Here is a 27,981-nt window from a genome sequence, read left to right on the forward strand (position 1 = left end):
AAAGGTTGAAGAAAGTCTAAAGATGCAGGACTGAGAAGGCAAGATGCCTATCCTGGCCAGGCCATGATATCCTAGTATAATGGAGTCAATTTTCAGTCGCTCACCAGTCTGGATAGCTCAGCCACAGGGAAGTCTTCCAAAGGGAAGATTATCTGGTCTTTGAAGTGTGGTTCACCTTTGACTCTCTGTCTCTGGTGATAGCTAAAGGGCAGATGGTGAGATGTCTGCTGAGGGAGGCTCTGGCTTCCTGGTAGACAGCTTTGTACATCATGACTGGCTTTAAAGAGAATTAATTTTTAATAGTTTTTTGGTTGTCTATATTAGTTTGAGAGAAATGTAATAGTGTTAAGGGATTTTTAGCTTTAAGGAAGTCCCTTCCTGTTAAGACTATTAGGAAGAAAGGGTTTTGTTGGGGGCCTTTGAGACTTCCTCTGAGGCACTAGGCACAGTAGCAAGTCAGAATGAGCCCTGGGTGGATGGGGCCCCTGTCTGGCAGAAGCATTTCTTCGGGAAGATGGCTAACCATGTTGAACACATTCTGGGCTTATAGCCCTAAAACTAGAAGATGTGGTTGAGTGATCTGGATGGATTATTTAACTTAGTTTCCTCATCTGTAAAATGAAGAGTGAAGCTTAAGGAGAATCCAAGTTCTTCATATCACATCTCTTTTAGGGATTTAAATATTTAAATAAATCCCTTCTGTTTCCAAAGTATGAACCTATAAGCAGTGCCATTCTTGATATGGCAAAGCTAATAAGCAAAAATCAGCTTCATCTTAATCAATTTGGCCTGTCATTCAACCTGCCAATATCTGGGATTCTTATTCTGTCATCTTGTCTGTTAACTGTCAGTCCCAGCTTTCTGTCGGTGAAAAGTTATATGAGCATGCCTTTTGCACACATTAGGTGATTAATAAATATTTCTTAATCGCTAGCTTGAACTATGCCTATATATGTGTTACTGCTAAAAAATATTGGGCAAAATGAGGCCACAGACAATCTTGTAACACTCTAATAGAGATGTTTCTTGATAGTGCTAGACATTGGTCCATTGATAACCATTCTTGGGGTCTGTTTCCTAAACCAGTTAAAAATTTACTAGCCATATTACAACCTAGCTCACACTAACCACTCTCTTTTCCACAAAGGTATTCTAGGAGGCTTTCTCAAATTCCAGATTATAAGCTCTGTGTGCTGTGTCTGTCATATTCCTCCATACTGTACCAGTCTAATGGCTCTTTCTCAGAAAAGTGGGAGGACTTACTCTCTAAGCTCTCTGGGTCCTAGTCATTCAAAGTGGAAAAGTGAGGGGCTCCAACTAGACAGCTTTGAGGATCTCTTTCAGATTGAAATCTGTGATGGATTCTGCTAATCTATGGTGGCCCTTTCTAAATCCTCACAAATGATTCTTTTAACAAACATTCTGGAATTTGCAGGATCACAAGTCTGTAGTTAAGAAATCTACCTTCATGCCACTCTTTTTTCAAACCAGAGCTGCCGAGTTGACTCCAGTCTTTTGGTACTTTTCCAGGGTCCCAAAATATTTCCTTGAATTTTTAAAGTTCCTTTGCTTACCAAAGGAACCAGGGTATATAAGAAACAAAATTTCACTCTCTAGACCTTCAATCATAGGCTTCATATTCTCAGCAATTTGTGTCCTGCCAGAGCTGTGTGCATGAATAGATAAAATGACTTGTCATTAATTATGTTCATCATATATAAGCATGTGCCTGAAGAGCCAGAAGGGCTAGAAATTGCTTTCTTCAATATTTTAAGTGGTACTACTGGATCAAAAGGCATGCACAGCTTTAGAGCTCATTGGACATAGATTCTAATGAAGACAACATAATATTTTATTAGCCGGTTTGCAAATTGGTTTATGTTTCATTAGTTTTATATATCTATCACTATAAACAGAATATATACATAAGCGTTTGGAACAATGGAGGACAACTAGCAGCTTTGGGAATCAGGAAGGGGTTCCACATTGAAAGTAATGCTTGAGATGGCTAAGGAATCCAAAAGGCGGATGAGAGAAGGGGAGGACATTTGAGCCAGAATCAGGAAATTCTTTGAAACCTTACCTGGTGGCTTCCCCCTACAGCTACTGATGCCATGGCCTTCCTAGGTAAGCTCCCTTCAGAGCTGTGTATCCTCATAGTGGAAGGGGAACCCAGCTTCTAGGTGAATTCCCTCCAAGCTTTGATTACTTGATTACAAATTGAGATTACTAATCTCAGTGTTGCCAGAAAATAAAAATAAATTAATAAATTGTAGATCCTTACCATGAACAATCTATCACACGTTGCAGGTGACAGATGATAGATGTTGAGATAAAACTTGCCTCAGCTGTAGGGCCTATATTCACTTCTTCCATAATTGTACAAGGACACTCTCAAGGTCTCTCTTAAGAACTTTAGAATAAATTGTATGGCATGAGAGACATTGGCACAGGATCACCCAACATGGCATGCCATAATCAGAGAAGGTGCTGTGCTCTGTGAGCAAAGCAGAGTTAAATTAGCTCAAAAGAAAGGTGAGATGAAAAAAATTGGAGGGTCCACCCCAGATATTCCATGTGTCTGACTTGTCAGAGCATTCCTGGCTTGTATCGGCCCTGACTAGCTGTAATTGGGCAAAGTGTAACTCAACTCTAACATAGTGATGTCATTTTGGTCCTCTTGGAGAATGAAGGATAACAATCAACCAACTACCTGAATTGGCATGTTGGCGTGAACCAGGCAGACACAGATATATACATTTACGATAAAAATTTAGTAAAATGGAATCGCAATCAGAACCTTAAAAAAAATAACTTGGAATGTTTTTCTTCATTTATCATAGTATACAGTGAGAATTATATAATTGTAGAGTGGTACTTGAGGTCCAATACGGATTAAAAGAGTTTTTTAAAGAGATTGAATTATGTTTACATTGCTAAAGATTGGAAAGTAGACCAAAGACTTATCTAATGGAAAAAACATTTTTTTCTAAAGGTTTTCTAAATGTTCTAAAACATTTTCTAAAAACTTTGGTGTATCAAGAACTGTATACTACTCTACACTCAAGTAACCAAAGAAAGAAAAAAAAATAGGATTTGAGTACCTTGATCATTCTGGTGAATTAAACTTTTATTTTATTTTATTAAACTTTACATAAATCTAGAAAGTCTAAGGAATTGAAGATTAAAATCGGTTTATTTATGCCATTTCTACATGCACTTGTATGTGTATTTCTGCATTTTTGTTTTGGAATTATTTGTATTTCATTTCTTTTTGTATATTTGTATTTGAGATTTTAAGTTTCAAACTCTATCCCTTTTCTCCCTTTCCTCCCCTTCCTGATAAAATAAGCAAATTATTTAAAGCATTTCCATGTTAGACATTTTGTACAAGAGAATTCAAATAAGAAAAATGAAAGTGAAAAATAAGCATGCTTCAGTCAGCATTCAAACAATATCACTTCTTTCTCTGGAGGCTGATAGTAAGTTTCATTCATCATCAATTCTTTTGGATTGTCTTAGATCATTGTGTTGCTGAGAATAGCTAAGTCATTAACAATTCTTCAAACAGAATTGCTGTTACTATGTATAATGTTCTAGTTTTGTTCACTTCATTTATGCATCAGTTCATATAAGTCAAGTTTTTTCTGAAATCCTACTGCTCATAATTTTTTTATAGCACAGTAGTATTCCATTACAATCTTATCATAGCGTGGTTAGAAAAGCTGTGATATATGAGAACACTTTAAATTTCTAATTCCTAGCCACCAAAATTGCTACTCTAAATACTTTGGTACAAATAGGTCCTTTTCTATTTTCTAGGATGTTTTTGGGATAAAGGCCCAAATTGGTATTGCTAAATCAAAGGGTACAAACATTTTTATAGCTGGGCACAACTCCAAATTGTTCTCCACAATGGTTCTCCATTCCACCAAGAATGCATTAGTGTTCCAGTTTTCTCACATCTACCCCTCCCGCCAACATCCAACATTTTTCTTTTTTGCCATATTAATCAATCTGATACAGGTATGAAGCATATCAGAATTGTTTTAATTTGCACTTCTAATCAATAGTGATTCAGAGCATTTTTTCTACGACTATACTTATATTGCAATTATTTGTTCTTTTTTTGGTAGAATTCACTTGTGAATTCATATGGTCCTAGGGATTTTTGTGTAGATAGTAATCAATTTTATTTAGATGGTCAAATAATTGGCATGTAATTGGGCAAACTAGCTCCTAACAATGGTCTTAATTTCCTCTTCTTTGATGGTGAATTTACCCCTTTCATTTTTGATACTAGTAATTCGGTTTTCTTCTTTATTTTTTAAAAATCAAATTAACCAATGGGTAATCTATTTTTTCCCATAAAACTAGCTTCTAGTTTTACTTATTAGTTCAATGGCTATCTTTCAAATTTTATTAATCCATCTTTTGTTTTTGTTTTTGTTTTTTTCCAGGATTTGGTGTTTAATTGGGGATTTAAAATTTTCTCTTCTAGTTTTTTTAATTTCTAGTTGCATGCCCAATTCATTTTAGCTATTTTACTTATTACTTATCGATGTAAGTAATTAAAGATGTAAATTTTGCACTTAGTACTATTTTGGCTGCATCCTATGAATTTTGGTTGTTATCATTGTTGGTATCTGTGATTTTAAACTGAAATTAATGTTTTTATGATTGTCCTTTAGCCCACTTATTTTTGTGACTAGATTATATTTCCAATTAGTTTTTAATCTCTTTTTATAAAAGAAATATTTCTTTGAATAGAAAGTTTTCTCCAGAGACCTATCATATCTAATTTTCCTAGATTTTTATTCTTGTTTGTTTATTTTTGGTTAGATTTGTCTAGTTCTGATAGAAGAAAGTTGAGGTGTCCCCCACTGGCATAATTTTATATTATCTATTTTTGTAACTCATTCAACTTCTTCAAAAATTTAGATGCTATGCCATTTGGTGCATATATTATATCTATTTTTGCTTTTGCTTTGTCTGAAATCACAATTACAACTCTTGCATCTTTATCTCTGGTTCAGGTGTATTTCTTATAAACAACATATTGTCAAATTCTGGTTTTTAAATCTATTTTGCTATACACTTCCCTTTTATGGATGAGTTCATCCTATTCACATTTCTAATTATATTAAGTAACTGCATATTTCCCTTCATTCTATATCTCCTTCCCTTTAACTCCTACCTTTTCCTTCCACACAAGTGTTTTACTTCTGATCAGCCTTCCCCAATGTACCCTCCCTATCAGTCTCCCCTTCTTCTTCTATTATCCCTGTTTCTTTTTACTTCCTTTTAAAATGAAATATACTTTTGTATCCAGCTCAGTGTTTATGTTGTTTGCTCTTTGAGCCAATTTTGATGAGAATAAGATTGCAATTTTGCCCGAAATCTCCGCTTCTCTTCTCCCCCTCCATTATAATAGTTCTTCAAGCCTTTTATGTATGGGATAATTTATTCTATTCAGTCTCTCTTCTCCTTCTAGTGCAATTTTATTTCTTATGCCTTTAATTTTGAGGGGAGAGGTATTTTATCCAAATCACCTTATATTCATATGTTCTGTCTATACATACTCCTTTTAATTGCTCTTATAGTAATAAAATTAAGAATTACAAAAATATTGCTATACAGAAATACAGTTTAACTTTATTGAATTTTTTTTGTTTTTTTGTTGTTTATTTGCTTGGTTGTTTTTATTTTGTTTGTTTCCCTTGTCTTATATTTGGATGTCATTTTTTATTTAGCTCTGGTCTTTTAATCCGGAATGTTTGAAAATCCTTTATTTCATTAAATGTCCGTTCTCTTCCCCCCCCCCCCCAAAAAAAAAAAAAAGATCATATTTTGCTGAGTGAGTGATTATTGGTTGTAATTCTAACTCCTTTATTTTCTGATACAATATGAAATCTTGTATTTCAAGCTTTTGCAATTGTGGAAGCTGCCATATCCTGTGAATCTTGATTGTGGTTCCACAATATTTGAATTGTTTCTTTTTAGCTACTTGCAATGCTTTTTTTTTTTTTTTTTTTTTTTTTTTTTTTTTTTTTTTTTTTTATCTGTACGCTCTGGAATTTGGCTATGATGTTCCGGGGAGTTTTCATTTTGGGATCTCTTTCAAGCAGGTATCCATGGATTCTTTCAATTTCTATTTTGCCCTCTGTTTTTTGGTATATCAGGGCAGTTTTCTTGGATAAATTCTTGTCTTTCAAATGTTCCAGTAATTCTTATGTTCTCTCTCCTGGATCTATTTTTTAGGTTTGTTGTTTTTCCAGTAAGAAAGTTCACATTTTTCTTATTTTAAATTTTGTTTGATCATATCTTGATATTTCATAGTCATTAGCTTCCACCTGCCCAATTCTAATTTTTAAGAAATTGCTTTTTTCATTGAACTTTTGTGCTTCCTTTTCTATTCGGCCAATTCTGCATTTTAGGGAGTTATTTTCCTTAGTAAAATTTTATAAATCTTTGCCCATACTGTTGGCTTGTTGGCTTATCATGATTCTCTTATCATGCCTTTCTCAGTTTTTCTTCTACTTCTAAAATTGATTTTTTGAAATCCTTTTAAAGCTGTTCCAAGAGCCAGAAACCAAATTAATTTTTCTTTGAGGCTTCCTATATAGTCATTTTGACATTATCATCATCTTCTAAGTTTGTCTTGATCTTTCCTGTCATTCTTTTTTTGAGGCAAAGAGTTTATATGCTCATTTTTGTGCCTTTTTTTGTGTATTTTATATGAGAGTTGAACTCTGGTCCTGCATTATCCCAAGTTTTTTTGTGCTGGGCCTCAGGGACTTATTGCTGGCTTTCACTGGGCTTCAAGACTTAACTATTTGCTTTCACTAGAGGCTTCCCTTCTGGCTTGTACTAAGGAATGGGGCCTCCCTTTTATGGCCCCCTCCTCCCCTCCCCAGAATAATTGCTGGTCTGCTCCAGGGGTGGGGCCCTGCTGTTTGGTTGCTGTGGAAACAGTGGTGGGGTCTCACTGTTGGCCAGCCCTTGGGTGGGGCTTCACTACTGGTCAGCAATGGGGTGAAGGCTTCACTGGTAGCTTTTGCTTGGGGTGGAGCCTTGCTGAGCTTTACACACTGCTCTCTTGCCTTGCTTTCTTGCCTCTGATTTGCTAGTTTGCAGGAGGTCAGGGCCTTGCTGGTAGATTGCCCCAGGCTTGGAGCCATGGTGCGGGGCCCCTGCTGTGAGGCTGGCTTCTGCTGCTGCTGCTCCTGGAACTTGTATCCTTCCTACCCTAACAGCTCTTTCCTGCCCTTCTGAATAGCAGCTTCCCTGCTCCTAGATCAATTGTGAGGTAGTTTTCTAGTTGTTTGGAAGGGAATTTGGGAGGGCTTCAAAGGGTTTCTTCCTCACTCTGCCATCTTGGCACTGGAAGTACTTATACTTCATTTTACTTTTCGGTTAGCAAATATTTGTTTTCTTTCCCTCCCACCCCCATCTCCATTTAAAAGGAGATTTGAAAGGAAAACAAAACCCCTCAATTGATACATAGTCAAGTATAACAATTCCTTTATTATCCATGTCCAAAAATGCATATCTTATTCTGCACCTTGAGCCCATCACATATGTCTTCATCAGAGGTAGGTAACATGTTTCATCTTCAGTCCTCTGGAATCATGGTTAGTCAATGCATTTGTCAGAGGTCTTGTCTTTCAAAATTGTTTTGTTTTTAGAATAATTTCATCATTGTATAAATTAGCTTTCTGGGTCTACTTATTTTTCTCTTGTTAGTTGCCACTCTAAAACAAACATCCTTGATCATTTGTTAGAACATGTCTACCATGATGTGGAAATGCTTCCTGTTTTCCATGGCAAGGCAATCCAGAAAATGAGGGGCACCTGCTTATAATAATTTGTTACATTGCAGAGACTGGATCATTATTGCATCAGAGAGACTTGTGCTGACTTTGAATTTATAGGCAGCTACACTACACTTTCTTCAATAGCCATTCAGTGCCTAATTACAGGATTTTTGGAGATTTGGGGTTATGGGGCCCTGTTGTATAAATCCAGGCTCTTCAGTCTACCATAGGGAAGCGCCAGAGCTGTCGTCAGTTAGAAGGTAACTGTCAAATGATGGGGACAGGAAATTACAGGGGTCGTGCTGGATGCAAACTTGGTGTTCTTCAGTTTAGGGCAGACACCTCATGTTCTAATGGCTTCTTTGGCTTCCACATTACCTAAAATATATATATATATATATATATATATATATATATATATATATATATCAGGTACTCTAAGGCTACTTGTTGCCTAGGCAAAATAAATAGGGTTCCTTTTGAGATCTCGGCAACATTGTAGGTCTCCGTGGTTTTGCTGCCTATCAATAGATGGGCAGGACCAAACCTCAAAAGCAGGATGTGGAATGATCCTGTTCAATGAATTGGTCAATAAATACTTATGAAATATTCAGTATGTTCCACAATTTGGACTAGGTACAAAGAATGTTGTCACTGGGCTTCGGTCATTTCAATTTGTCCACCTTTTTGTAACTATTTGGGGTTTCTTGGCAAAGAAACTGGAGTGATTTGCCATTTCTTTTTCTACCTCATTTTACAGATGCAGAAATTGTAGTAAACAGAATTGAGTGAATGGCCCAAGGTCACACAGCTAATAAGTGTTTGAGGCCAGATTTGAACTCAGGAATTTGTCTTCCTTACTCCAAGTCTAACATTCTGCCCAGTGATCACTTCAGAAGAGCCCCAGCAGTGGGGGGAATAGGGAAAGGCTTGTGTAGAAGATGGTGTAGAAGTGAGAAGGATGCACATTCCAGGTGTGCAAGATGGTCATTGCAGAGGCATGGAAACAGGAGATGACATGTCAACATGTGAAGAACAGAAAGAGCAGGATGGCTGGGCCACAAAGGATCACAAAGTTATATCTAATAAGGCTGGAAACAATAGATTAGCACAGTTATGAAGAGCTTTAAAAGTTAAACAAAGGACTTTATATTTTGTCCTGTAGACATAAGGAAGCCACTGAAGTTGTCTGTATAGTGCAGGTGGATGGTTCAGTTTGTGCTTAAGGAAAGTAACTTGGCACTGGGGCCTAGGCTGAGCCTGGAGTGAGGGGATCCTCGAGGCACAAAGAACAATTTGGAGGCTGTTGTCATAATGTAAGTGAGAAGTGATGAGGGTATGAGATGTTGTCATGATTCCTATATATGCCTGTGCTCCCAAACCCTAACACATGGGCAAGTCCTATTTCTAATCTAAGTTCATCTAAGGATGTAGTAGATGAGGTAATTGTTTAAACCCACCTGCCAATCCAACATTTGCCGTGTTGAATATTCACCCAGAGAAAAGTGCAAATGGCAGTCAGAATCTGGCCTTAGTGGCTTTTAAAGCCCTCGTTCATGGACTGAGGATTTTTAGAACTCAAGGGGACCTGCAAGATCATCTAACCTGAGCAGGTCATGATGTTTTAGAGGTGAGGAAACAACTGATGCAGTGAATGACTCCCTTTTAATGAGGCATTCATATTTCAGTAAGGCGTTTATATTTTTAGGATTGTATGGTATCCAGGTACTGGGGGAGAGAGGTGATTTGATAAATGGCTTCAAGTCTTAATGCATCTCAAACCATTACTGATTACTGCTACTTTAGGGCAGGATTAGGACCAAGTCTATCTGGACCTACTGGCTAGGCTTTTATTACAGCCGAATAAGCCATTACTTAAAAAAAAAAAAAAAAAAAAATACTACAAGAAATGTCATTTTTTTTCTCCGTCATGTACTCTTATATATTCACCTTATAGTCAGAGTAAGTTCTACTAAATTATATCCAGGAAAAGAACTTGACAAACATCTTCCTGGTCGCAACTAGCAAAAACGCTAGTTGCGAATTTATAGTGGAATGAATCATTTAGTTTTGAATAATGAAATTCTGATTGATATTTTATTCTACAAGTAACTGAAATATAGTAGAAGCCTTAGTAGGAGAGTTTTTTTTTTTTTTTTTTTGACAGGGGGGGGGGGGAGGATGGGCTTCATTCCTTTGAGTCTGTGACTATAAGCTTTTTGAGGGCTGGGAGTGTGCTAATGCTAGTCTTTGTATTCCCAGTGATGAACACTTAAATGCTTGAGTATTTGATTCATAAAATTATTGAATAACAACTGAAGGGACTGAAGGTCATTGAATCCAATTTACCTAGAGAGGAGAAAACTGTAAGTCAGAGAGCTTAAGTGATTTGCCCAAAGTAATAACTGACCTTAAAAGGTGATCTGAACTCGGGTCCAAGGAGATGTCAAGTTTTTCATGTTTTAAGCTACGTGATTTGGCCCATGTTTTCTCAATTCATTTAATAACAAGTTGTGTTATGATGAGTCTACTCTTTACTATTATATTTTAAAATCTTCCCTAAAATACTTTCTTATATCCCCTCCTCCCCCTGAAGTTTCAGATCCAGTGGTGAAGCTAGTGTTTAATGGAGAGTGGTCATATCCTAACCCAATGAAAATGTCTCCCAGACTTTTAATGCATCTTCTAGGAATTTTGCCTAGGGCCACATAGAAGGAACATTAAAACTCCTTGTGGATTTTTTCTCCTGCTTTCCTATTCTCTGAGAGCATCAAATATGTAAAGATATAGATTCCAGATTCTGTACAGTTAACTTGGCTCTTGCCATTAAGGTTCTAAAATTATTATTAAACTAGTGAATAAAAATCTTTATTGGAAATTTTTTCTTTTTCTTTCAGAGAAGGCCAATTTCTTTAGCTCTAGTACATCAAGATTAGTAGTGTGTTGTGCCCAAGAAAGAGGTTTATAATGCACTTTCTCTACCTCTTCTTAAAAGGCTCTTGAAAAATTGACTAAAACTGGGTTAGTAGAGCAATTAAAAAAAATAAGGTTGGGAGTTAACATGCATTGATAGAATATAGTATATATTCAGAATGCACAATTTTTTTCTCCAAAATGGCATTCAGACAGTCAGCCAGCAAGAGTAAATGTGAAATTTTGTTACATGTACACATTAACTCATTAGCCTGGTTGAATTTTATTTCCTTACTTCTTAACCTGTTTCCTTAGAACTAAGAGTTTTTCCTCAATGTTTAATTTTATGCCCTTCACACTTCACAATAATGACTTTTCTCATTTCATTTTCTTTGAATTTTTCAACAGAAGTCCTGGAGGGGATTTGGGAGCCAAAAAGAAAAAGAAGAAACAGAAGAGAAAAAAGGAGAAACCGAATTCTGGAGGCACAAAATCCGATTCAGCATCTGATTCCCAGGAGATTAAAATTCAGCAGCCATCCAAAGTAAGGGCTTGGATTTATTTTTAACCCTTGTAAGGAAGGTGGCTTTTGATGCTTTCCACTGAGAAGAATCAGAAACCTAGTTTAGAACCTTTGTCAAGGCTGATATAGGAGGTAAGTAGAAGAGTCTTCATGCTCTTGGACATCCAGAGAAGTGCATTCAGGTTTGAGAGGCAGCATAGAATCATGGATATAGGGACAATCTTAAAATCTGGAATTAACAACTTGAGTGTAGGTATTATACAGACAACTATATGGTACCATAGTGCACAGAGTACTGGATTTGGAGTCAGGAAGATTCAGCTTGAATTCAAATCTGTCCTCAGACTTTTACTAGTGGTGGCACTCTGCTGGGCAAGTCATTTGACCCTGTTTGCTTCAGTTTCCTCATAAAATGAGCTGGAGAAGGAAATGACAAACCAGGCTAATGTCTGCCAAGAAAACCCTTATTGGGATCACAAAGAATTGGAAACAACTGAAAAATGACTGAACAACAATAAAAATTATTATATTAAAGTGTGTATACAATATAAATGTGCACATTTATGTATGAGTTATTCATATGTGAATATTAGTCCATATAGCTTATGCAGATACATACATGTATGTATAGTTAGCTACACGTACATATACATACTCATGTATTGTGTATATGTAAACACACACACACAATTTTAAGCTACTTAGTAAAACTGTTTCATTTGTGAGTTTGGGTCATCAATGTCAAATATAATGCCCTGCATATCTACTTGCAGTACCATCATTTATTTCTCACTACAGCCCTTGGCTGACAAGTGTGTTTTATTTAAATTTTCTAAATGAAGACTGAGACCACAGCAACTTGTTTAGGGTCACACTGCCAGTAGATATGAGGCAGAATTTGGACCCCCCAGGTCTTCATAGCATCCTCTATTCTCTTCCATGCCTGGATTCAAATCTTGACCTATGACTACTAGCCATTGACCAAAGACAAGTCATTTTACTTCTCAGTGTTCCAAGCAACTTACAAAAGAGCTGCCTATCTCTTACAGAGGAAGTTTTCCCTACTAAGGGTCCTCTACACCAGTAAAATAACAAAGTAAATACAAACACACACACACACACAAAACACAGCCTTTGTACTCTTATTTAAGTTGTTAGTAGTTTTTATTCTATTATGTTAATATTTTTAAGAAGAAGAAAGTTTCAATGTTATAACTGGTTATAGTTATAGTTTGGGATTTATTTTTAAGGGTTGATTTATTAATTAATCTCCTGAAGTAGAAAAATACTTTGGTCTTCCCAATGAAGAAGCAAGCCTTCATTGTTGGAGTAAACCAGATATCCAGTGAAGACAGCTGCCAGAAAGGCAAAAGGTTGTACACATGATGGGACAGATTGCAGATAACATGTCTTATGGACTAGTGAAAACTGGGCTGTGAAAGATATTGTCCTGGTGCTTTCTTGGAGGGCCCTTGCAATAAATAGTCCATCGGCATTATACGAGTCAAATCTCATTATCAAAAAGTTCAGGATTAAAGATGCACATATAGAGAACAAGAAAAGTAGAAATGGTTTCATTAATGCTTAACTAAGTGAGTCATCAGCAGGGACTTGTGAGTACTGTTCTTGTAAGCAGACTAGGCCTGTGTGGTATTCTATGAAAAATAATCTGTAGTAGAATTGTATTTTTGTTTCCCAAGTAAGGATTTGGACTTAGTGAGGAGTGGCTTTTTCATTCATTTCTTTGTTAGGGGGAAATAACAATTTCAACTCTTGGTGGAGGCATTAAGGGACAGTCTCACAGGTCATCTAGTCCAAACTTGTCATTTTCTAGATGAGGAGACTTAGTTCCAGAGAAGTCGAGTAATTTTTCTAACATCCCATAGGAAATAAATAGAATGATCAGCACTTAAAGTTGATCTTTCCATTGCCATCTTGTAGACATTTTTTTTTCCTAAAGGCAGTGGGAAAAGCATGGGCTCTTGAAGTCAGGACTTGCTTTTGTAGTCTGCCTTTTGATAATTAATACTTGTGTGATCTTTGCCATGTCACTTAAGGTCATTGGGCCTCAGTTTCCCCACCTGTAAAATATGGGAGTTGAACTGATAGCTTCTGGTATTCCTTCCATCCTTGTAGCTATGATTCTCTGCTCTTTAGCTTTGCCTTTCATTTCCCTCCTTGTTTTGATCCTGACTCTTGGACTTCAAAATGACTTCAAAATGGGTGATGTCCCATCATAGAAATTCCCTTTGCACCTGGAGCTTACTTGCACCTTGCACTATCCTGCTGGCCCAACTCCCTTCTCATATTGGTGAATTGTTCTGGAGGCCCTGGTTTTGTGGAGTGGTGTGAATTAGCCAGCCTTCCTTCCCTTTCTTGATTATGACCCCAACTTTCAGACTTCAAAATCCCCATGACCCTCTGTATATGGGTTCCTTCATCTGTCCTCAAATCCCTGCTCCCTTTTATATGTTGTCTTCCTTCATTAAAGTACAATTTCTTGAGGCCCGGGTCTAGCTTTCTTTTTTGCTTCTATTTGTATCCTCATCAATTATTACAATGCTTAGAAAAGAATATGGGTAAAGATAGGTTTTGATAGGTTAAAAGAACTCAAGGTGGAAATTCCAGCTCATATCCTAGGTTGTCATTGAGAGTTAAGATTGGGAGAGCCCAACAGAGATGATGAAATGGCAGCTTTGTAACTTTCTGTTGCTGCTCTCAAGTGAAATTAAGATTTCTTGCTGATGAAAAATGTAGGTATGCAAAGATCTTCTGCATCTCAGCACTTCTAGAATTTGCTTCCATAGGCTCAACCTACAGGTGCCTAAGTCAGAGACCCATGACCCGGGAGGACACGGAAAGAACATTACATCTGGAGTCAAAAAAACGGGATTCAGATCATCTCAGCCCTCAAGGTTTGCCACCTTGGGCAAGACATCAAACTCCTTTGAACCTCAGTTATTTGTAAAATAAAGGGCTTGGGCTAACTTGTCTGAGGTCTCTTTTAATATTTTTTCAGAGATAGCCCACCATTTACATATATATGTATGTTTTCTGTACGGAGTTGGGTATATACTGTCTCTTCCATTTGAATGAGTTCCCTGAAGGCAAAACTTTTGTTCTTGTATTTCTTTGTACTCCCAGGGCCTGGCACATAATTAGCACTCCATGAATACTTGTTGACAGACTTTAAATTCTAACTTCATGATTTTATGATAACCACTTTCTAAAGTTTCTCATATTATTTTTTTCTTGAGCTTCCAGTTTTCAAGAGATCTATATGCATTTTTCATCTTCAACTCTACCAACTATATTCCTGGGTGGAATATGACCTTCCCATTGTTGGCTTTGTCTTTGAGCTTTGACCTTACTCGGTCACCTACTGTCCCATCATCTACAGGTTTATGGCTCTGGCCTTGGAAATCTACTGCTAGCCATAATTCTTTTCTTCCACTATGGCAGAGGAAGAATCTAACTCAAATCTTTTGACTATGGAGTTAGATTCTTCCTCTGCCATTTAGGATGCCTATGTGGTCTTTAACCATTCTCCTTTAGGTCTAGGGCTAACACTCTTATGATATTATTATAACCTTATTTTAAGGGTATTGAATTAAATCATTGTTGAGATCTTTCCTTCCTTCCTGATTAGTTTGGTTGAAGCACATTGATGAGCCATTTGCTACAGCTTTCCGCTCTTGGCAGAAGTTTATTTATAAATGGGCATATAGGAGCTCGTTTCTAGAGGTCACACGACATCAACACCAGCTACTTGGCTCCAAGATTTCTGTGCTACTTCTGTATAGTAGACAAGGGCTGGACTTGGAGTGAGGTGAAACCTGGATTTGAATTCTTACTATAACTCTGTAGCCTGCTTCAGAGAGTTTGGTGAAAAGCCACTGAAATAGGTTTTTTTTTTTGTTGTTGTTTGTTTTTTTTAAGCTTTTTATTTTCAAAATACATGCAAAGATAGTATTCAACATTCACCCTTAGAACACCCTGGGTTCCAAGTTTATCTCCTTCCCCCCACCTACTTCCCTTAGGCAGCAAGCAATCCAATATATGTTAATCATGTGCAAATTCTTCTGTACTTATTCCCACATTTATCATGCTGTACAAGAAAAATCAAATCAAAAAGAAAAAAAAATGAAAAAAAGAAAGCAAACACCCACAAAAAAAGGTGAAAATGCTATGTTATGATCCACATTCAGTCCCCATAGTCCTCTGGATGCAGATGGCTCTCTCCATCACATCTTTAGAATTGGCCTGAATTGCCTTACTTTTTATTTTTTTTTTTTTGGGTTAGTGCCAATCTTTATTGATTATGTCTTTCAGATTAGTAAAACTAAATTCTACATTGTTTCTTTCCTTTTCATTAGAATTCAAATCTAGGTAGGAGATTAGAAAGGCGAGTTGAATATAATATAAAATGTCTCTGAAATTTTCAGATATTAAACCATATTAATAAATATATAAAAATCACCACAACTGGAACTTCCTGGATCAAGTATATTTGCCTTACTTTTTAAAAGAGCCATCAGAGTTGATCATCACATAATCTTGTTCTTCCTCTTGGTTCTACTCACTTCACTTAGCATCATGCTGCTGATTGTTTCTCATAGAAGAATAATATTCCATAACATTCATATACCATAACTTATTCAGTCATTCTCCAACTGATGGGCATCCACTCAGTTTCCAGTTCCTTGCTACTATAAAAAGGGCTGCTATAAATGTTTTTGCACATATTTTTTTATTTTTTTTCATTTATTATGATCTCTTTGAGATACAGACCCAGTAAAGACACTGCTGGATCACGGGATATGCACAGCTTGATAACCCTTTGGATATAGTTCCAAATTGCTCTCCAGAATCGCTGGATCAGTTCACACCTCTACCAACAATGCAACAATATTCTAGTTTTCCCACATTCCCTCCAACATTTAACATGATCTTTTCCTGTCATCTTAGCCAGTCTAAGAGGTGTGTAGTGGTACCTCAGAGTTGTCTTAATTTGCATTTCTCTAATCAAAGTGATTTAGAACCTTTTTTTATATGACTAGAAATGGTTTTAATTTCTTCATCTGAATATTGAGACAGCTTTTCTAAAGAATCTTGTCAATCTTTAAGCCTCCTAAGAAATGTCAGCAATAATTACTACCTCCTCCAGATTAATTTTGGAAAATGATAAGTGTTATTAGGTTGATTCTGGGAAGTTTTGATAGGGAACCAGTGAAGAAACTTCATTCTGCAATGCTGAATTACTTGACTTCTAGAAATACAGACTCAACCTGTGATTTCATTTCTGTAGGGAATTCCAAAGGGAATAAACTCCTTCTAGCAGTAGAAGTTGCAGTGTCTAGATTAGTTTTAGAGTATAGGTTCTTAACCTCCAAGAGGTCTGTGGATAAACTTCATGGAATACATATTCAGATTTGAGTGACGAAAAAAATAATATTATTGGTTTTCTTTGTGGTACTCTATATTTTATGCATTTAAATAAAACACACACACACACACACACACGATTTAAGAACCCATTTAGCGTTTTCTAGAGCCCTGAGAAGTTTAAAGTGACTTAGCTAAGGTCACATTGCCCATATGCCTCTTGTGTCAAACTTAAACTTAGGTCATCTTGCCTTGAAATTTGCTCTCTGTCCACTGTGACATGGTACTGGTAACAAAGTAGTAAATGTCTGGCAATTAAAAACTGGGGTGACCACATGCCTGTCTTACAATTTAATTCCTTTCCCTTTGCGAAGTGCTTTTGTGCTAGAGATTTTGGAAGATGGACAAGTTTGAGTTTGTTCTTAACATGCCATTCTTATTGCCACACTCTTTGACCAATTTGAATCCTGAACTCCCTTAAGAATTCTGCCTTAAAATGTTTTAGACAGTGAGAATGAGGACAAATGACATTTTTGTTAATTGAATGATGGTTTTTGTTGGTCAACTTGATAGAACTAAATTAAAGTAAATCATAAATTACCAAGAGCACTTTCGTACAGAGTTGTGATATTATTAGCAACTCTTGAGACAAAAATGTTGATTCTCACTTATTTCATAATAGTATAGTTTTGCTAAATTTTTGCTTAAGGGAATTATACCTCAAAAAGTATGTGTGTGTGTGTGTGGGGGGGGGGGGGGGGAAATATAGCAGCAAGCAAATGCACAGCAGTAGATAGCAATGTATTCTTTGTAAGATTGGTTTGTACTTCATCTAAGAGAAATTGGCAGATGTTACCCAGACATGCTTTGTTGAAATGTATCCTGATTCTTTTTCAGCTAATTAATCAACCCACTCACTGCAAGTAGTCTGTGTATAGCTTGGAGTTCAGCAAAGACTCCATACTAAAGAAGTAATTGTAAACCATAATGAATTATCTGAACTGAAGTAAATGTTCATTTAGTACATGTAATTAAGATATGACCCTTGTGAATAATAACATCTCATTAACCAAAATATAAAGTAAACATCTTACAAAAAGCAAGATAAATCTTTAAACTGAGCTGTTAGATAAAAGTTGGTGTGGTTAGCTTTTGACCAGCCTCCAGTTAGATTTAGTGTACTTGTTTTTCTAGGGTCATTTTATAAGCAGGAATCTATACCATACCCAAGTGACTTAACTTGATTGCTCTATTTTAAATAAACTTAATTTTTATATGGGTGAAATTTCTTGACTTTTTGGCTTATTAAAGGGTTTCTTTGGAGAGAAGTAGGGAGGATAAAGTAGGATAGAGAAGAAAGCAGAAGTATGCTGGAACTGATGAATAGAATTTTCGTTTTTTTCAGTAGTTGCATTTCAAGAATTGGCAGACTAACTGATTGTCCTTAATGTAAAAATTGGTGGAGAAAATGTAGTAAAAGTGTGCTTATGTACATTTTTTTCCCGACCCTGGAGAGTTAATTGTTAAAATTGTTAATCATTTACTAATTTTACTTCTAGAAAAATATAAGCAAGAAAGGTTTTTAAAAACTTATTTCTAGTTGTTTTTAAGGTTCTCTAAAGAAACTTATTAGAACTACAGGTTCTCAATCTAGGATTACATGAATATTTTAAAAAACTATTACAACATGGTTTCCTTTATAATCCTACATATTTTATACATTTAAAAATACATTTTTTTTTTCCTGAAAAGGCTTTTTCTGCCAGCTTCCCCTGACTATCAGAGTTACATGATGCCAAAAAAAAAAAAAAAATCCCTCAACCAGTCTAGAATTATTCATATATTTTTCCTGCTTTAAAGTTGAGCTGTTTAAAAACATTAACCCAGTTACCATGTTTCATTTACTACGCAAGACATTTGTGCTAAGGTATGGCACATAAGCCAGAGATAAAAAGACGAAAACGAGAGGATTCTGGTCACCTGTTACTTACAGCCATTTCTCGGTACCTAGGATACATTTCTTTCCCTCTGTGCCTTATTACTTCCTTCAAGATTCCCTGCTTTCTATAGGAAACCATTTCTGATACACTTGACTGTAAGTGCCCTCCCCTAACCTATATCATGCTTTTGTGTATGCTTACATAGTCTTTCCTTATAGAATATAAGCTCCTTGGAGGCAGGGACCGGTTTTTCTCCCCCCACCCTTTATATCCCTGGTCCTGTTGATTTACACATTCTGTTGCTTTCAATAGAACACACACACTCTATTTCCCACCCCCAATACATTACTTTTCTGTGTTGTTGAACCAGGAAGTGGTTGACAGACTGTAATGTTAAGCTATTTTTTTTTCACAGTAATCCTTTTTTAGTTCTCCCAATATGAGAAAGTGTTTTCAATTTGCAAATGAGTGGCAAACTGAAAGAGAAAGTAGGGTGATTTGCATAGGCTTATTAAACGGCTTATTGTCTTCTGTGAATTCAAAATTCTGGAATTGCTAATGTTGGCTTACATCTCCATTGTAAATAAAACTATACATTAAAATACAAAATTGCCTCTTACAGATTTATGGTCTTAAAAGGTACTTCTGGTAGGTATTTAGAAGTACTAATGGGTACATATATACCTATCCTAGGGTAGTCCCATTGAACTCATTTTGTGTTTTTGTCTACATAGAATCCAGCTATTCCCATGCAAAAGCTGCAGGATATTCAAAGGGCTATGGAACTTCTTTCTGCATGTCAGGGACCGGCCAAGAACATTGATGAAGCTAACAAACGGAAATATCAGTTTTGGGATACACAACCTGTACCCAAGCTCCGTAAGTTCTTTTTCTTAAATAAAAATAAAGCTAAGATAACGAACACTAACATTTATTCTATACTACCCGCTTTCTTGTTACAAGTTAATTTGTATTGTGATACTTTCTATTCAAATATATAACTTCTTAATTTGCTTTTTTTTTTTAAACCAGCACTTACTAAATGCCTGCTATGTGCCATCCATTGGGCTAGGCACTAAAGGAGAGACAGAATTTAGTCAAGAAGATATCTCGGCTATTGTGGAGCTCCTAAGTCTGGTGGTGGATAAGATATAACATACAAGACAGTATTACACATGTATGATAAGCTTATCAGAAAGAAACCGCCTCCTGGCCAAAAAAAAAAAAAAAAATAGCATTTGAATTTTATAGGGCACATCACAGGTCACAGTAATACAAGTAGGAAAGCATGGATGTATATATTTGGAGGCTGAATAATTCATTTTGGCTAGAAGATGAGAATCCACAAGTAGAGCCTTGGGTTATATTGTAGAAGGACTTGAAAGAAGTTTGAATTCTACTTAATGAGTAATAGGGAGCCATTTGAGATTTCTTAGCAGTGATATGAAGACTTCTAAGTCCCTTCAAGATCAAAATTTAGGATCCAGCTGTGTACTTAAAGATTAGATCAGAGGAAATAATAAATTGGAGAAAAGAGAGAATGGAGGGGTGACCATTTGGTAGGCTAACTTGGTAACTTGTGAATATATAAAGCAATAGAGAGATGAATAGAAAAGATTTCAAATAATCAGAGATTCTTTGTAGCTACTACAAATGGAGGTGTGAAATTCAAACGTGAATTTGGCACCGATGATAAAAAATTAACCCTACAGAGTTATCTCTGTTGTGGTAGATGCTGAAATTAAGGTCAATTAAATTGCCCAATTAAGTGGGCAGAGGAATTAAAAAGACTGCCAAGAACCAGGTTTTGGAGAATGAGGATACAGTAAGAGTAATTAGAAGCTAGGCAGGGCAGAGTGTGGTCCAGAGTATTCTTCTGCAGAGTAGTTAGGCAGTTTCAAGAATGAACAAAAAAGGCTACTGATTAAGTGACTGGTGAAAATTTGAGGGAGATATTTAGAATAAGTGGGGAAGGCAGAAGCCAGCATGTTGCCAGTGTTGTAAAGCCGCTGAAAGGAGAAGCATTTGCTGTAGCTGATGTTTTCAAGATTAGCAAAGACTTTGGGCAAATCACTTCCTTTCTCTCAGGTTATCAGGAATATGAGAGGTTGGACTAGATGACTACCATTGTTGTGTCCCTACTAGTGATAAACTTTTTTTTTTCTGAGGCAATTAGGGTTAAGTGACAGTTTAATATCCCTTTGAGCATAATTCCAAATTACTCAGAATGGTTGGATCAATTCACAACTCCACCAATAATGCATTATTGTTTCAATTTTCCCACATCCCTTCCAACATTTATCATTTTCTTTTTGTGTCATTTTAGCGAATCTCAGAGATGTGAAATGCTATCTCAGTGTTGTCTTAATTTCCATTTTTCTAATCCATAGTGATTTAAAACATTTTTTCATGACTATAAATGATTTTTGTTCACATCCTTTGACCATTTATCAGTTGGGGAATGGCTTGTATTCTTATAAATTTGAGCCAATTCTCTATATGTTTTAGAAATGAAACCTTTATCAAAAACACTTTCATTTGTGGTTTTTGTGACAAAGATACTGGAGTGGTTTGCTGTTTCCTTCTCTAGTTCATTTTACAGATAGGGAAACGGGGAAAAATAGGGCTAAGTGATTTGCCCAGAGTGTGCCCCCAGCTGGTATCCAAGGCCAGATTTGAACTCAGTTTTCCTTGATTCTATGTATAATGCTCTACCCACCAAACTTAGCTACCCTAAATGTTAGTGTCTAAAGTGTTACTGGTATATAGCTGATATATAGCTGAATCAGGTGGAAGAGTTCATAGGAGCTGAGGGAGATGTTGGATTTACAGCCAGTTTGTTAAAGAGGACATCAGGGTTAATCTGGAGGATGATAGCTAGGATAATAATTTAACATTATAGGATTTACCATGATAATTTCAGTAAGAAGCAGTCTTGAAACATCAAGCATCCTTGAAAAAGGAAAATTGCCTATCTGTGATTGAGTGTGGTAGATAGAATTCATTAGATGCTTGTTCTGACTACAATTATCTTTTTGGCAACCTCATAAGATCTTTGTGAAACAAGTGTATTTTTTTTTTTTCTAACTTCAAAACACAATGTAAATGAACTGCTTTTGCTTTTGTTGTCATTATGGGATTTGCATATGTGAATGAAATGCTTGGTCTGATAGGCATCCTTAAAGGAAGACAATTTACCTGAAAAAGACCTGTGGGTTTTAGTAGATTGCAAATTCAGTATGTCAATATTGTATGATATGCCTCTTCTCCAAAGCTAATGTAATCTTTAGTTGCATTAAATGAGAGTATGAGTGTGTGTGTGTGTGTGTGTGTGTGTGTGTGTGTGTGAGAGATGTATATAAATTCCAGGAATGATGAAGTGATAGCTGCTGTACTGTGCCCTGGTCAGACCACATTTTGAGTATTGTATTAAATTGTAAGTGCCACATTTTAAAAAGGACATTGAAAACTTGAAAGGCAATTAAAATGGTTAACAAAAATAAATATCCATGCCATATAAAGATCTGGTGAAAAACCTGGAAAAAGGAAGACTCAAGATTCAGCAGCTGAGGGTCTTCAAGTAAAGACAGGAAGACAATCTGTTGTTGTGGGATGTTTTTCATGTATGGATTGGGTTAGGTGGTCAATGAGGTACCTTCCAATTACATTCTATAATCAGAAATAATTCTAAGGTAATTGATTTCAAAGATATCTTTAAAAAGCTTAAATTGGCTTATCTGCTTGCATTTGTTCTTGAAAATCCAGAAGGTAACCTTATCTTTTATTTCTCCAAGTAGTATTAGTTACATCAACCTAAAGTTAAGTAGCATCTTTAAGAGATTTTTTTTCTTGTTCTGGCATTCTCTCTGGTTTGACTCTGTATGGCTAATTATTATTTGGCTTGATGCATTCAGTTCTGTCAACTCACTAAGTCCCTGCTTAATAGTGAAGATAGCATGAAGACACCTAGTTCCCTTGGAACTTATTAGATCATTCTTGGCCTTTACTCTTACAATTTGGCTTTAATCCTTGGCTGGTACAGGAAGCTGTAGAACTGCTAGACCCTAAGAGATTGGATCAGAACTAGAATAGCTTTAAGCTATTTGAACTCAGGATATAATGATTGTAGTTAACACTGGCTCAAAGTCAACAAAATCCCTAATTTGGCATGTGATCTGCTTTTGTAGGATAAAATAAGGGTGGCAGGAGGAAAGGAAATTTAATTAATTCATGGCTGTCAGATATAATTCAAAGTTATGTAATGGAGCAATGGAATTGCCTTTGGATGCTTTTGGCCCAAAGTAGATGGCTTAAGATAAGCAAATCACAGGTATAAGCCTTCCTGCCCTCTCCCCCACATATGGTCTCTTAAGTCTTGGATTAAAAATGAGGAATTTTTGATGTTGTCTAAAAGCTCAGGTGTATATGCTGAAAATGCAAGGAAAAGCCAATCAAAGCATTATCTTTGGTTCAATCACAATGACTTCTGGAGCCTGGATATTGTGTTGATTGTTTTTTGGCACTGCTTCTTTTGTACTACTGGGCAAAAGGTATACAAATGAACTTTGCCTTCTCTCATCTGATAGGCAAGTGAGTCTCCAAGAATAGCTGCTATGTTCCATCTGATGTTTTCCTACTATGACAGTTGATAGAGGTCCTCATAATAGTTGTAATGTTTAGCATTTTAGGTTAATAGAAGACAAAGATATATATTTCCAAGGTGCAGTGTGGAAAAATCAAACCATTTTGGGGATATTCCATTAAGCATGCATTACCAACCACAGTGCTTCACAGAATTTTCTTGGAATGAAGTTTGAGGAGCTACTAAACCTGCTTCCTAATAGCAGGTTTTGACATTTCAATAGACTATGAATTTACTTAACTATAGAATCACATAAATTGTAAAGTGCCTCAGAGATCATCCAGAGTAAATCATAGGTGAACAGGAATCTTCTCTATCACACCATACAATCAGTAAACATTTATTGAATGCCTACTATGTGCCAGGTACTGTGTTGGAATACAAAGAGATAAAGGATAGGCCCTGTCTTCCATGAGAGTCAACCCATTCCTTTCTAGTAAAGTTCTAATTGTTGAGATTTTGTTAATGTTTTGACTCATCTGCTTCTGCAAAATACTATATGATATCCTTCATAAACAAACCTGATCTTTCTTTTGTATAACAGGCTTCAAATAACCTGGATATATCTATATGCTTGCTTTTATCCCATTTCACTCTCATATACATATCCTTTTCTTCTCCAGGCTGGTTTTTGAAGCAATTCTTATATGGCATAATTTCCTTATCATTTTGATCACCTCTATGTAGGTGTTTCTTTGGTTTATACAGTCACTATTCTATACCATTATAAGACTGCTCCCTTTCACCATAAAGGGAATTGCATTTTATTATGAATAAAAGTAGATTTAAGTTGATTGCAAATATTTTTCTGCACTCTCCAACCTTCTAACAGGTTTAAAAAAGAAAAAAAGAATTTCCCCATATTATTAAACTTATCAACAAACAGTAAGTATTTACTAAATTCCAGTAAATTTAGTTTATTGGAGATATAGATCTAAAGAATGAAACAATCCTTACTCACAAGGAACTTAAAATCTAATGGAGAATATTAAATGTTTTAAGTAAAATGAGGTCAAAATTTTAAATGTCAAAAATGATCCATAATGAAATCTTATTTCTTTTTTTTTTTAAAACAGATGAAGTAATTACATCTCATGGTGCAATTGAACCAGATAAGGACAACATTCGTCAGGAACCATATTCTTTACCCCAGGGTTTCACATGGGACACCTTAGACTTGAGTAATACTGAAGTAGTGAGTAAAAAAAAATATCACTTTGAGCAATTTATCTTAGTAAATCAGTTCTGAGCTGACTTGGAAAGGCAGTGATGTGACACATCTTTTTGTCTTCTGCTCGCAGCTCAAGGAGCTGTATACATTGTTAAATGAAAATTATGTAGAAGATGATGACAACATGTTCAGGTTTGATTATTCCCCAGAGTTCCTCTTATGGTGAGTAACAAGTTGTATTTGCTATTGTAGGAGGGAGGAACACATGAATTTGTCATTTTGAGGGAAATGGTTCTCTCTCTATTTCTCTTTTTTTTGATCCATAGACTTAACTTGCTTTTCTTCTGTCTTTGCACTGATTTTAGGGCTCTTCGTCCTCCAGGTTGGCTGCCTCAGTGGCACTGTGGAGTTAGGGTTTCTTCAAACAAAAAACTAGTGGGTTTCATAAGTGCCATCCCAGCTAGCATTCGGATTTATGACAGGTATATATCAAATCTTAAATGTATATTTTTGTACTTTCACAAAAATGATCTCATAGTGAAGATAAAATTTTGGATGTTTTGAAATGTTCAAGTATTTGCACTGTTGGTTTGCCTATATAGTACATAAAGTGATTTGTTAAGGGGCTTCCAAATCTGTGTTGTCCTTTCCTAAGCAATCACCAAGAAAGGTATATTTTCCAATGCTATTGCCGTTGTTTAAAGTATGCTCAAAGTTCTGCTTGAGGAATTAGGTTCAGGGCTTTTAGAACATGTTTGGAAAGATCTGTAATCAAGAGAACTTGGACTTAAATACTTCCTCTGTGCAACTATGAGCACTTAACTGGAGACTGGACCTTAAAAAAAAGATTAAAGTAACAGAAGGAACGTAATTATATTTAAGTGCAAAAGGGAAAAAATTATAACTTGAAAATTAATTTTGGAGATAGATGGAAGAAAATATAAACTTTACATATCTTTAAATGTGAATGGATTAAGCAGTACCATAAAAGGGAAAAAAGTAATGAGTGGATAAGAAAACAAATAACACAATCCATTGCCTACAAGAAACAGATTGTGAAAAAAACAAAAGTTGTACACAATATAAAACTGAGGGGGATGGGAAAAAAATTACCATGAAAACCTTAGAGCCTCTCTGAGCCTCAGATTGCTGAGCTGTTAATAATGATAATTTAGTAAATTTCAAAAAGTATTTACTAAGTGCTATGAACAAAGAGAAAAATTAAAATAGTCCCAAGCCTATATATACCTATAATTCCTACTTCTCAGAATAGCTATAAAGTCCAATGATATTACTGTATGTAATTGCTTACCAGTATTTTAAGGGCAAAGATGAGTTCTAGGATGTGGGTGGTCAGCATCTTAAGTGTGATGATGAGGCAAGATAACTCATTGAGATGTTTGATTTGGAATATGCTTTTTAAATACGTTATCATGCTTTATCAGACACAAATTGATTTTTCTAGTGGAGTTTTTCAGCCAGTTAAACAAGGGGCAGGTTTCCTGGAAATTAGGGCACCAAGTAGCTTTAAGACTGTGAGCAGCTGGTGGCTTTTTTAACTTTAAGAGAAATGGTTTACCTAAGATTCTTACCTGCCATAACTTGGCATCATTGATATTCTTTAAGTGATCCAAGCTGGGCCACATCACTATCACAAACTTTAGAATTCCCTGAAGACTTTGCCTTGAAAATATTTATTACACTATATCTAAGCAAAAAGAATATATAATAAAGAGTTTTTAATAATTTTAAGAGATGTAATAATTTTAAGACTTTGCACATTTTCCACAATTTTATTATTAGTTTTACAATCAAATTTGTACAAATGTTTGTGAGACTTAATGAATCCATACTTATTTTAAAAAGAAAGGTGATTTGCAGGGAGAATCCTAAATTAGAGTATTTTTAAAGAAAGTCTCACTTTTATGCACACTGAATGAGAAGGATTATTATGCTGCTAATAAATTCTTAGATATAATTATCCCTGGTAAAGCTGTTTCACATAGAAAATCAAAGGTAAGTTTTCCTAATTGTGTACACATTGCCAAATCGGTAGAGCCTGAGTCAATATACCCAATTTCCACTCCTCCACTCCCATCCCCCTTTTTAAAAAAAATACCCCAAAGAATAAAAGTTTGTTGCACAAAAAATTTTTCATATTTTTGTCCATAACTTTTGACAATTTGTTTCTTAGTGTGAAGAAGATGGTAGAAATAAATTTTCTCTGTGTTCATAAGAAGTTGAGATCCAAACGGGTAGCACCAGTGCTAATTAGAGAAATAACTAGAAGAGTCAACTTGGAGGGGATTTTTCAAGCTGTTTACACAGCAGGAGTAGTACTTCCTAAGCCAGTGGCTACTTGCAGGTAATGAGAATGTTTTTTGTCAATTAAAGCTGCCATTCTATTTCCATTTCCAAATTGTACACAAGTCTACTATGCTCAAGAAAAGCAGTGTCTAGGTATTTTGAAGCCATCAGATTTAGTATTATATTTATTAGCACATTATTCCTTTGTACTCATCTATTTTTTGAAACAAGTATATAAATATGGGAAACAAAGTATATATAACAATTCCTCCTATTGTGTTTGGCCAAAAGAGGCATCAACAACTTTATTTTCCCATCTCAGTCAATTAGTAAGGACTTAAGTACCTGTTATGCCAGTTGACTGTATTTAGTACTAGGGATAAAAAGAGGCAAAAGACAGTTTGCTCAGTTCCCTTAAGGAAACTAGGGTCTAGGTCTAGGACAATCAGGAAAAAATTGAAAAGGGAAAGGCCTGGAATTTAGAGGGGGCTGGTTTCCTTTAGTAGATGTGATTTTAATCGGAACTTGAAGTCAGGGAAGTCCAGAGGGAGAGCATTCCAAAAATGGGGAACAGCCAGAGAAAATGCCCAGAACCGAAAAATGGAGTATTTTATTCAAGGAACAAGATCACCAGTGGCAATGGATGGAAGAATACATGACAGAGAATTAGTTACATGTAAAGAGAAAAGTAGTGTGAAGCTAGATTATGAAGGCCTTTCATCGCCAAATAGAGGATTTTGTATTTGATCTTGGAGGTGATAGGGAGCCACAGGAGTTTGAGTGATATAGTGACATGATCAGACCTTTTAAAAAATTATTTTGTTGGCTAAATGCAGTAGTCCAGTCCTGAGGTCAGTGACGGTATGTCAGAGAAGAGACTAGGTTATATTTAAGAGAAGTTGCAAGGGTGAAATCTATAGGTCTTCGGTAACAGATTGGATATGAGAGGTGGTAGATTGTGAGTAATCTAGTAATTTCTAACGTGTGAGCCTGATGGACTAGAAGGATGGTGGTATCCTCCACAGGAATAGGAAAGAGACAATGAGTTAATTTTTTGACATACTGAGTTTAAGATGTCTGGTAGACTTCCAGTTTGAGAATTCTAAAAGCAGTTGGAGATCTAGGACTGGAAGTTAGCAGAAAGGTTAGGCCAAGATAGGCAAATGTGAGATTCAGCAGAGAAAAAATAATGACAAACGGGTGGTGTTGATATTCCCACTACTTTGTATGAAAAGATAAGAGAAGAGGGCCCAAGAGAAAGCCTTGGAAGAGGACTACAGTTA

At 35.9% G+C, this 27,981-nt stretch overlaps 1 protein-coding gene across 9 annotated transcripts in view; it reads left to right on the forward strand.

Annotated features, from left to right (window-relative positions):
• The window catches only part of NMT2 (N-myristoyltransferase 2), a 74,741-nt gene that overhangs the window by 22,016 nt on the left and 24,744 nt on the right, over nt 1-27,981 (forward strand). For 4 of the 9 annotated variants that reach the window (XM_031939929.1, XM_031939930.1, XM_031939932.1 and 1 more), the window contains 6 exons: nt 11,139-11,274; nt 19,313-19,457; nt 24,297-24,415; nt 24,522-24,613; nt 24,757-24,873; nt 26,586-26,756. In XM_031939929.1, the coding sequence (XP_031795789.1) occupies nt 11,139-11,274; nt 19,313-19,457; nt 24,297-24,415; nt 24,522-24,613; nt 24,757-24,873; nt 26,586-26,756 (780 nt within the window). Of the gene's footprint in view, nt 1-6,979; nt 7,310-7,335; nt 7,596-8,982; nt 9,134-9,316; nt 9,448-11,138; nt 11,275-19,312; nt 19,458-24,296; nt 24,416-24,521; nt 24,614-24,756; nt 24,874-26,585; nt 26,757-27,981 lie in introns of those variants that run through there. The other 5 variants (XM_031939935.1, XM_031939933.1, XM_031939934.1 and 2 more) reach the window with 5 other exon arrangements.

Source organism: Sarcophilus harrisii, chromosome 5 (genome assembly GCF_902635505.1).
Source record: "Sarcophilus harrisii chromosome 5, mSarHar1.11, whole genome shotgun sequence".
Lineage (NCBI taxonomy): Eukaryota > Metazoa > Chordata > Mammalia > Dasyuromorphia > Dasyuridae > Sarcophilus > Sarcophilus harrisii.